The 11,270-nt window shown below is 49.8% G+C and overlaps 2 protein-coding genes across 2 annotated transcripts in view; one reads left to right on the top strand and one right to left on the bottom strand.

The window, feature by feature from the left end:
- The window catches only part of SDHC (succinate dehydrogenase complex subunit C), a 53,477-nt gene extending 52,939 nt beyond the window's left edge, over nucleotides 1-538 (bottom strand). The window contains exon 1 of the mRNA XM_030303377.1: nucleotides 483-538. Coding sequence (XP_030159237.1) covers nucleotides 483-502 — 20 coding nt within the window. The 5' untranslated portion in view covers nucleotides 503-538. The remainder of the gene's footprint in view (nucleotides 1-482) is intronic.
- Nucleotides 539-4,399: 3,861 nt separating this feature from the next.
- Nucleotides 4,400-9,842, top strand: MPZ (myelin protein zero). The gene is made up of 6 exons (XM_030302060.1): nucleotides 4,400-4,466; nucleotides 6,956-7,122; nucleotides 7,358-7,571; nucleotides 7,827-7,962; nucleotides 8,392-8,449; nucleotides 8,574-9,842. The coding sequence occupies exons 1-6, from the start codon at nucleotides 4,400-4,402 to the stop codon at nucleotides 8,673-8,675; spliced, it is 744 nt and encodes a 247-aa protein (XP_030157920.1). The 3' UTR covers nucleotides 8,676-9,842.
- Nucleotides 9,843-11,270: the final 1,428 nt, after the last annotated feature.

An 11,270-nucleotide genomic window follows, 5' to 3' on the forward strand; every position in this document is an offset into this window, starting at 1 on the left:
GGCCCGTTAGGAACTCAGTGGCCACTCGTTGCCAGCAACTAGTGTCTGCAGGAGTTCGAAGCAAAAGCGAAGTACACCAAGATCTCTCTTCCCGAGGCCCGAATAAGAGCTCGAAGTCGTACGACCGACGGTCCGCTGACCTCGAAGTCCTCTAACTATTTACTCTCTCGGAGCGTGGCTCTGGGTGCAGCCCCGAACGCAACCTGGGGGAAAGTACTGAAGCTGGGGGAAGCAGAAGGGGCGACAGCCGCGCGACTCCTCGGTAGGGAGTTCAGGAGGAGATAACGGGCCCGTGACCCCGGGGACCGGAGCGGCTGGGGGGGAAGGGAAGGGGCCCTAGGACGCCAGGGCGCGCGACCCGCACACCCACGGGCCCTTCCCGCGCCCCGGGACGGTGCAAACAGTCGTCAGCAAGACAGGAGGGGCAGCGCAGGCCTCCCCAAGGCCGCGGACACAGACTCCCAGCCCCGGGCTAAAGTCACCTCAACAGGAGCGCAGCCATCTTGAGTTCCGGCCTGGACGGAAGTGACGCACAACGTCTCCGCCACTTGGGGGGGGGGCGGGGCTATGTCACGTGACGCCTCCGGCTCTTTAAAAGGCTCGCAGGCGGTTCGCCTCAGCGTTGTTCACGCTTAATCTTTTCTGGTTTTGTGTGTCTGCACGGCTTCCCTCGGCTGGCTTCTGCTAGAATTTGCCAGGGGGTCGGCAGAAATGGCGCTGACTCAGACTCTGCGGTCTGCGTTTCACCTGTGAACATATTCATTTTGCTTCGCACCACTGAACTTCTGACTTGCCCTGATTCTTCACCAGGGACTCCAGAATAGTTTCGCTCTCCCTCTTTCCCAGGTAGGCCGGCCGAGGCTCCCAGGGAAACGGGCTCCATCCGTTCTGATGGGAAGCTCCACAACAGAGTACAGAGAACACGAGTTGAGGCCCAAGTTGAGGAAGGATCGTGAGAACTACGTAGACCACCATCCCAAGGCCTGGGAGCCTCGTCTAACCACCTGGATCAGCTCTGTGCCCACAATTCCTGGGCTTGAGCTGCCGCCTGAGCTGGACGCCCACTAGCCAAATACAACGCTCCTTTGTTCCTTGTTTCAAGACTGTGTGGGTGACGCCCACAGCCAGAAGAACCTGGAGTGGGGGAGAACTCGCTTTGATTTATACACACATACACACACACACACACACACACACACACACACACACATATGGTTTTGAGGAACCCAAGCACTGCAATCAATTGCAGAGCATTTGTGACTTAAGGAAGAAAAAGGGAGACGGGAATAGAAAATTGAAAAAGTTCTTGAGTCTTTTTGCGGGCGAGGGCGGGGCAAAGAGAAGTGAAGGAGACAGCCTAGAGCAACTCCTATTCTACAATAAAACATTCAGCTAACATTACTATTCAGATCTCATTTATATTTAGCACTCCTGCACTTTCAGGATTTAAATAGCACAAATTCACTTATCTCTGCATCAAATGAAAATCCTGTTGTGCATTTCTATAATACTTGACAAAGAAAGCACTTTCATAGACTTTTGGACTGTTAAGAGACCTTAGCGGCTCTCTAACTTTAGTTTCTATTCAGTGCAGGGATCTCCTATACAACATTGATGGCCACTCATCTTCAGCACTCTAACACATTCGGTAAAGGTTACCTCAAAACACAAGTTTTTTTGTTTTTTTTTTTTTTTTAGTAAACTGCTTAATCATTAGAAAGTTGTTACATTCAAATAAAGTTTTCTGGGGAGCCTGGCTGGATTAGTCAGTGTACCATATGACCCTTGATCTCAGGGTTGTGATTTCGAGCCCCACATGGGTATAGCGATTACTTACAAGTAAAATCTTTTAAAAAAATAAAATACAGTTTTCTGCTATTGAACTTCCAGTCATTGGGGTGCCTGAGTAGCTCAGTCAGTTAAGCGTCGTACCCTTGATTTTGGCTCAGGTAGTGATCTCACAGTTCATGGGTTTGAGCCCAGGATTGGACTCTGCACTGACAGCACAGGAACCTGTTTGGGATTCTCTCTCTACCCCTCCTCTACTCACTCATGCGTGCACACATAATAACAATAAATAATAATTAATTATATATATAATGAATTTATTTAAAAAGCTAAGTACAAGAGGCATATACATATATGCCTATATATATATATATATATATATATATATATATAAACTTTTTGTAGAGGATGTGAAAGTGCTTCAGGGGATTCAAAAACACAAACGTAATTGTCCTCAAGCAGCTTATGCCTTAGCAGGATCAGTAAGTAAATACAACAAAGAAATTAGCAACCCCGTGAAAGAGGTATAGGTAAAAGGAGTGGATGAAAGCAGAAAGTGGGTCACTTGCAGCTGGGGAGACGTGGTTAGGGAGGTGTAATTGACTACAACATCCCGTGAACATTTACTGACAATTTTGCCTGTGGAGTTTATGATCAAGTCCCACATTTAGAGTTCCACAGCTCAAATCCAATACTAATCATGGAACCCTCCATCTCCTGTGTAAGGAGGTGACCGGTGGGTACCAGGAGCCTGTGGCTTTACAGGTGAACCTGCAGTGGTCCCAATCGCAGGAAAACAGTGGCCTCTCCCCTCAAATTAACCCTGTAGGGCTCACAACTGATTGAAATTAATTACACTGAAATTCAAACAAGATATTAAGTCAAGCCCCTTATCACCAGGGTTTATCTTTAAAATAAGCAGGAGAGAAAAGCAGGGTCTATCCAAGGCCTGAGATCAGAGAAAGAAAGGGGGGAAAAGAAGGGGAAACATTTCAAATGGAAGTACGAGAGGTTCAGTGAAAAACAAAATCATTTCAGATAATCCCAAGAAGGGAAACAAAGGAGACAACAATTAGGAGAGCTCTGGTGGGAATGATTTTTTTTTAGCCAGGTTTGTCTTAAAACTCAGCTCTGACCATGTGGACACTCCCATCTCTAACCCAAAATATCTCTAACCCTCAAACCATCAGGAAATTCTTATGATGAACCAATGAAGCCCACCCTCTTTCATTTGCCGTTTAATGCCTTTCACCAATTGGCTTCAACTTTCCTGTACAGACTTGTTTCCTATGATGCCCCTCATGTTCCCCTAAATCAAGTCAAAGTGGAGGCCACAAGATCTGGCTTGAATATCCTCAATACTTCAGAAACCTACACACACACACACACACACACACACACACACACAAACACATTTTCTTCTGTCTTTGTTTTTGCTTTTGCTGTATCTGCCTCGATACCTTCACTACCCATTCCTTTTCTTCAAAATGGCACACATCCTTCAAAGTGGGTCCATATCTAAAGTTGCCTTCTAGACACAACTCCCCTGCCTCCGAACTTCATTTATTAAATGGTTTATTTTTGTTTTTAACCCTCCGTTACTGACTTAATCTCCCGGATGTTTGTGAACCACTGCGCATGTTCAAGCAGATCTGGTTGTGCCCTCCTTGGTATACTAAGCACTTGGTTCATCACTCTGCTATGGCAAGCATGATGGTTGATCATGTTGGGTATTGATGGATTTGTCCTTTGATTCTCCCCTCTCTGCCCCCCGCCAACTAGATTTTAAACTCCTTCAAGGAGAAACTTAATTTTTATTCCTCTTTCTGTTACCCACAAACCCATACTTTACATATAGCTGGCATTCAATACAATTTTGTTGCCTTGTCCTAAATCACAATGGACTTAAACTGCAGCATGAAGCATTGAAAGATTCCCTGACAAAGAGGGAAAGCTCAGGGAAATTATTTCCTGGATATTTTCCAGTGGAGAAAGCTTCTATCAGGGAAGAATCACCCAGGATGCAGGGAGATAGGGGGTGGGGGGAAGGACTCCCAAATGACCTGGTCATCTCAAGAAGCCTATAATGCAACCAACAGTCATCGAAAAAATTAAAAATTAAAATTAAAAAAAGACAAGGGATATCCCATTTTCAGAGTTCTCTGGGGGAGCCATTCTCTGGGAAGGAGGCTATAGAGAAATTCCCTCTCATGGCCTAAGGATTCAGGTTCCCCTGCCCATCTATCCCTCGGAGAAGTGTGTTTATGTCCCTTTTTCTGTCCCTCTCCCTCACCTCCCCCCCCCCAGGCATTCCAGCCTAGGGCAGGGGGAGGCCATCGGACACAAAGCCCTCTGTGTATGGGGTGGTATGTGTCCCCCCACCCCTCCACCGAGAGGACACAATGCCCCTTCTGCTCCCTGTACTCTTCCCCCCTCCCCACCACCTCTCAACTGCACATGCCAGGCTGCAATTGGTTACTGGCTCAGGACAGCCCCCTCATACTGGGGCCCCAGGGGATTTTAAGCGGATTCCAGGAACCCCCCGCTCAGTTCCTTGTCCCCCACTCTCCCATCCCCACAGACGCTCCGAGCCCTTGCCCCTGCCCCAGCTATGGCTCCTGGGGCTCCCTCGTCCAGCCCCAGTCCTATCCTGGCTGCGCTGCTCTTCTCCTCTTTGGGTAAGTGGAGCCACCCCAGTCTGGGAGCCCTGGAGCTCAGCTTGCCTCTCAGCAACCTTCTCCCTGCCTTCACTGCATGCCCCACCGGCACCAAAGAGTGAGCAGGAGCAGGAAGGTGATATTATAGTCGGAGAAAAATATATATATAGCTTAGAGGGAGACAATAAAGGTATTCTGTGAAGGGAGAAGGTAAAAGAGCGTAGAGAGCTTCCCTGAGGTGGGCCTGACTGGACCCAGGTTGGAAGGTAGTAACATGCCCCCAAAACCATGCTGAGCACCTGGTGGGAAGCAGTGTTATGGTGTGGTAAGGAACAAGACAGACACCTGGGTCGGGTACCTAATCATTCCCTAGCAGTGCCTGAGGTACTTAAGCTTAGTTCCCCTGAATAGGAAGTTCGGGGAATGTGATCTAAGGAAGGAGCCCAAGGTCTGTGGTCCCAACTCCTCGAATCCTTTGTCTCTTGGCGCCTCAGTTTCTCTCTGTGGATCCATTGTCTATTATGCAGGCAAAAGGAGTAGGAGGGAGGTTCTATGAGACTCTAAGATCTTGTCCATCTAAAGCAGTCTTCCTTTATAAGGTGACCAAACCCTTTCTCACCCCGTGGCAGATGTTGGGTGGGCAAGTGAAAGTCAAAAGTAGGGATATTTGAATGGACAGTTCCCTTCTCCAAATGGCCCCAAAGCCTAACACAATAGATGAGGAGTAGGCAAATTGGGGGTCGGGGAGAACTGCTCAGAATATCAGCTCTTTGAGTCCTAACCCCAGAATCCAGACCCTTCTGGGTGCTGTGCTGGAGTAGTCTGGGACACCCAGAGAAAATGTTAAAGATAAGGAGTTGGAGAAGGTCATAGTGAGGGCAATGGGGAGAAGGGGTGTTGGAGAATAAGGAAGCGGGTTCTGTTCTAGCACCTGTCCCTCTCATAGTACCATTGAGCAGGGCTGAAGGGCAGTGGTTGATGTTAGAACAGGAGGAATAGAAGTTAGATCCAATGAATAACCTTTGTTGTTGCATTTGGGATTCCCAAGAGACCTCTAAGGAGAAGCGGGTCACTGATCTTGCATGCTGAGGTGGGAGATTTGAGACTATGGAGCAGGAGTGGGGGGTGGTTATGGGGTCTGGGGATGGCAGGAGCCCCCAACATTGGTCAGACAATGGGTCTCTGTTTGTTTGGTTGCTTCCTCCCCCTCCCATAGAACAAAAGGGTCTACAGTTGCCCCCACCCCGGGCCAGCCCACACACATAATCTCCCTGGAATGGCCTTCCTTGTGTGGGTGAGTCTTGGGAGTGGCACTGGGCCAGCATGGCCAAGAGGAGGGTGACAAGGGTCAAGCCACAGAGGGCTCACATGCAAAGTCATCTGAGCTCTGAGCTTGGGATCTTCCTCTGTACCCAACTTCCCCCGAGAAGCTCCCTGACCTCCCAGTCGACAGCAAGCTGTATGGCAACCAGGCATTCAGCAGCGAGGACAGTTGGGCCAGGAAAAAACAGTCTTAATTATCTTCATTTTTTTTTTCTGCGAGAAATTTGAATGTGTGATGCTGTGAAATACTACGCAGCTGTTAAAAATAAGATTGATCTCTATGAATCAACATGGGAAATTCCCTCAGACACATAGGCATATTATACATCCTCTTAAGTGAAAAAAGCCAAGAACAATATAATGCAATGTATCTCAAAAAGGAAAGAAAAGCTCCATAAGACAAAACTATTTCATGTTTTGAGTTTGTCGGGTTTACACTGCACTTGATACATAGAAAACGGTTACTTACTAAACTGATTGACAGTGGTCATATTTGGGAGGGGACTACAGGAAAAGCATTTGTTGGGGGAGGCGTCAAGAAAGACTTCAGCGGGGCGCCTGGGTGGCTCAGTCGGTTGAGCGTCTGACTTTGGCTCAGGTCACGATCTCGCCGTCTGTGAGTTCAAGCCCCGCGTCGGGCTCTGTGCTGACAGCTCAGAGCCTGGAGCCTGCTTCTGATTCTGTGTCTCCCTCTCTCTCTGCCCCTCCCTGACTCATGCTCTCTCTCTGTCTCAGAAATAAATAAGCATTAAAAAAAATTTTTTTTAAAGAAAGACTTTAGCTTTATCTCTATTTGAATGGTTTCTAAAAAAGAATGCAATATGTATTACCATATAATTATAAATTAAAAATTTTTTAAGCCTGCATCTTAGGGGTACCTTAAGAGTTAAATATTGACCCAAAGGGAAAGGGAGACTTGGAGACAGAATCCACCTTCTGGAAGTCCTCAAGAGAGTTCTGTTACTGCTGATTTCATTTCCTCTTATGAACACACTGAACTTGAACCCAATGCAGCGTTTCTGCCTAACTCTTCAGCTGGCCCAGAGAAATCCGGGCTTGACAGTGGATCATTTCTGCCCCAGCTTTGCTATGGTCTCTACTCAGCCCTTGGCTTCCTATTGGTCTCACTTCCTCTGGATCCCTTAGTGGGTCCCGGGCGCCCATCTGACTCCCCTCTCTGCTCGCAGTGCTCCCCCTGGCCCAGGCCATTGTGGTTTACACGGACAAGGAGGTCCATGGCGCTGTGGGCTCCAAGGTGACCTTGCACTGCTCGTTCTGGTCCAGCGAGTGGATCTCAGATGACATCTCCTTTACCTGGCGCTACCAGCCCGAAGGGGGCCGCGATGCTATCTCGGTGAGTGCCTGGGGGCGTCCTGGGATTGGATAACCAAACGGTGCTCCAAAGAACAGAAAAGAGCACTTGGGCAACCGAGGGGACATCCTTTGAGCCCTAACCCTAACTGTGGCAAGGTAAGTAGCCATCTGACTAGGGCCTCTCTACACTGTCTCCCCCACCCCCAACTACCCTCTCCAGCCCAGGAGCCCTTACCCTGAGGCTAGACCCACATACTTCCCCTCATTCCTCATAGATCTTCCACTATGCCAAGGGACAACCCTACATTGACGAGGTGGGGACCTTCAAAGAGCGCATCCAGTGGGTAGGGGACCCTCACTGGAAGGATGGCTCTATTGTCATACACAACCTGGACTACAGTGACAACGGCACTTTCACCTGTGACGTCAAAAACCCACCAGACATAGTGGGCAAGACTTCTCAGGTCACACTCTATGTCTTTGAAAAAGGTGTGAGAGGAGATGGCCCAGGGGGTCTGGCAGTACAGGGAGGACTGGGGGCGGGGGGGGGTTGTGGGGGGGAGGGAAGGGCTGGGGGAAGAGGCAAAATACCTGGGCTAATGCCCTTCAGGCTCTGGGAGGGCGGGCAGAAGACAGCCGTGGCTGAGCGCTGTACCTCTGAAACAGCAGGGAATGGGTGTGGGGCTAGGAACCGAAGGTGCGTGGCCCCGCTCACCCCTTTACTTGTTTTCCCTCCCCTCCTAGTGCCTACGAGGTACGGGGTGGTGCTGGGAGCCGTGATCGGGGGTGTCTTGGGGGTGGTGCTGTTGCTGCTGCTGCTTTTCTATGTGACCCGATACTGCTGGCTACGCAGACAGGCGGCCCTGCAGAGGAGGCTCAGGTAAGGGGAGCCTGGCGACCCTCCCTTTATTTTTTATTTTTTTTATTTAAAAAAATTTTTCTTTTAACGTTTATTTATGTTTGGGAACAGAGAGAGACAGAGCATGAACGGGGGAGGGTCAGAGAGAGAGGGAGACACAGAATCGGAAGCAGGCTCCATCCAGGCCCTGAGCCATCAGCCCAGAGCCCGACGCTCGGCTCGAACTCACGAACCGCGAGATCGTGACCTGAGCTGAAGTCGGACGCTTAACCGACTGAGCCACCCGGGCGCCCCATGGCGACCCTCCCTTTAACCCCACTGTTCCCCATCGGGGCAGAAACTTCTTGGGGGGCGGGGGGGAGCGGCAAAGGGAGGAGGAAGCTATAGCTGCTCTCCAGGGGGGCCCGGGCCTGGAGCGGGGCAGACCCACAGCACCGCCTTTCCCTGCAGCGCCATGGAGAAGGGGAAATTGCACAAGGCTGCGAAGGACTCGAAGCGCGGCCGGCAGGTCAGTGGAACTCGGGGCCTGGACAAGGCGCGGAGCTACCTGGCAGCAGTAAGGGATGGGCTGGGACCAGGGTGGGGCTGGGCCCCCCCAGAAGGGTGACTGAGGTGTGACCCCCTCCCTGCAGACGCCAGCGCTGTATGCCATGCTGGACCACAGCAGAAGCACCAAAGCTGCCAGTGAAAAGAAGGCCAAGGGGCTGGGGGAGTCTCGCAAGGATAAGAAATAGCGGTTAGCGGGCCGGGCGGGGGGTCGGGGGTCAGGGCGGGAGCCCACCAAAGGCTCTCAGGTGGTGGTCATAGAGATGGAACTGCGGAAGGATGAGCAGAGCTCGGAGCTCCGGCCTGCGGTCAAGTCCCCCAGCAGAACCAGCCTCAAGAACGCCCTCAAGAACATGATGGGTCTGGACTCCGACAAGTGACCACCCCCCTGGGCCCTCCCAGAGCAGGGGGACCTAGGCTCCTCTTCTTCCCCCCGTCTAGGTGCTTTCCTCCTTAACTCCCCAGCCCTGCCCCGCCCTCAGCACCCTTTGAGATGTAAGTTTCATTCCAAAGTTCACGCCCCAGGCCCCTCCCATCTCCCCCCACCTGCACCCCCGGCTTTCTGGGAACCCAGGGGCCTCACCCTCCCCTTCACCGGCCCCAAGGACTGTGTGTTTGGTGCCTGTCCCTCTGGCACCGAGAAGAAAGGGACCTTGATACCCCGTGCCTCAGCTCCAGGCCACCTGGCGTTCCCATCCCTTGCAGCACCCAGCCTGTCCCTCCTTCTTTTCTTTCTGACCCTCCCTCCCCTTCATCAGGTGGCCCAGCTCCATAGTCTGTCCTCCCGGCTAACACCCAGAACATCCGGATCAGACTCTCCTTCAGGGTTTACTTAGGTTGTTAGTTATTTTTTATTTTTTAATCCAGTCTTGTTTGTTTGTTTACCGGCGCCCTCCCCCCATGACTGAGTACCAATGACGTCATGTGGTTTTTGCATTTCCCCATCCCCCCTCCCCATTAAATCCTTCATGGAGAGCTAGCCCAAGCAGAGGGGCCCCTGGTCCTCAATCCTCAGCTACAGGACTGGTGCCCCTGACCACTTTAGGGCACTGTTCTGGGACTCGAGGTCATGGGGAAGGGGAGACAGAGAGGGGCAAAGAATCCTCACAGGTCAGGGCATTGAGGACGGGGCAAATAAGCTTTAAGAAAGGGCTTTAAACAACCAAACAGAAAGGAAAAATAAACGGGAAATGGGGGGGAGGGGAAGGCTGCACTCCCAGCCACAGGGGACTCTTAGGATTTTTCTACATTCTGTATATTTCTTCTCAAACTCCCAAATGTCCTTAAATGTTTAATAAACACTGACATTTCCAGAAGTGCTGCCTCCATCTCCAACTTCCTCATTCTCCTGGGAATATCCCTGCCCCCATTCCATCCCCAGCCCCCTCCGTTCCCCCATCCTTCCCCTCTCCCAGTCCTCTTCCTCATCACCTGGTTTCCGTTGTTAAGAATTTGGCTTTATGTTACGGACCTTCCGTAGTACAGTGGAAGAACTCTGTTCTTCTGTTCCAGAACTCTGAAAAAGGCTCACAAGACGCCTTCAGCAAATATCCAGTGAGTTTATCCTATGTGCTGAACTGTGTATCAGCCTCTGTGTTTACATGGGCTAGAACACAGACTCCCTCTTTACCAAGATCTGAGTTTTTAAAACATGCCCGCCCATCTGTGTGGCCCATGGCTGGCTATTTGACTTTTCTGTTTCTGCCTTTGTAAATTGAGATGATACCTGCCCTGCTTAATTTTTTTTGAGAAGCAAATGAGATCCTGTACATGGAAACCTTTGTAAACCATAAATGGATATGCAACTAAGATATTAAGGATCAGTCTTTTAAAGATGTTTCTACAGGGGCGCCTGGGTGACTCAGTTGGTTGAGTGTCCGGCTCTTGATTTCCGCTCAGGTCATGATCCCAAGGTCATGGGATTGAGCCCCACAGCAGGCTCCTCACTGATCATGGAGCCTGCTTGGAATTCTCTTTCTCTCTCTTTCTCTCTCTCCCTCTCCCCCCCTCTCTCTCCCCCTCCCCACTGTCTCCCTCTCTAAAAAGATTGCTTGAAGATATTTCTACATCTTGCCTAAAGGATTACACTTTACAAATTAGCATAAATCCCATTCCCCCTACCAACACAGGCATGTGTAACTTTAGTTGGTGCACTATTTTAGCTATGCTATTAATACCTCATTATCTAGTTTGTTGGTATGCTAACGTAGGTACACCATTAATGGCCTGGGATACTAAGATGATTGTGGAAAGATATATATAAAATTTTCCTGGGGGGGTCACTGATGGCAAAAAAAAAAACCCAAGACTCCTGCAAGTTATTTCTTCACCTTAAGAGGTTAAAGATAAGATTTTTTAACACTGGCTTTGCCCAAATCCAGAGTGCTTTCATTTATTTCAAGCCATGTCTTCTGCTTTTTTATTTTTTTATTAAAAAAATTTTTTTTAATTTTAGACAGTGTGCACAAGTGGGGGTGGAGAGGAGCAGAGTAAGAGAGAGAGAGAGAGGGGGAGAGAGAGAGAGAGAGAGAGAGAGAATCTTAAGCAGACTTCATGCTCAGCCCAGAGCCCCCAACACAGGGCTAGATCCCATAACTCTGGGATCAAGACCTGAGCCTGAAATCAAGAGTCGGACGCGCAACTAACTGAGCCACCCAGGCAGCCCGGTCTTCTACTTTTTTATAAAGAAAAATTAACCCAAATTTATTTTAATACAAAAGCTAATAGATTTCATTGGATAAATGCAAATCAAAACTACAATGAGATAAACCACTTCACACCCA

The sequence above is a fragment of the Lynx canadensis genome, chromosome F1 (assembly GCF_007474595.2).
Source record: "Lynx canadensis isolate LIC74 chromosome F1, mLynCan4.pri.v2, whole genome shotgun sequence".
In the NCBI taxonomy this organism is placed as follows: domain Eukaryota; kingdom Metazoa; phylum Chordata; class Mammalia; order Carnivora; family Felidae; genus Lynx; species Lynx canadensis.

Bases quoted from the DNA above. Each gene is read 5' to 3' on its own strand.
- MPZ (XM_030302060.1), top strand. From the start codon at position 4,400: ATGGCTCCTGGGGCTCCCTCGTCCAGCCCCAGTCCTATCCTGGCTGCG. The intron at 4,467-6,955 runs GTAAGTGGAGCC...CTCTGCTCGCAG, and splicing joins GCTGCTCTTCTCCTCTTTGG to TGCTCCCCCTGGCCCAGGCC. The intron at 7,572-7,826 runs GTGTGAGAGGAG...CTCCCCTCCTAG, and splicing joins ACTCTATGTCTTTGAAAAAG to TGCCTACGAGGTACGGGGTG.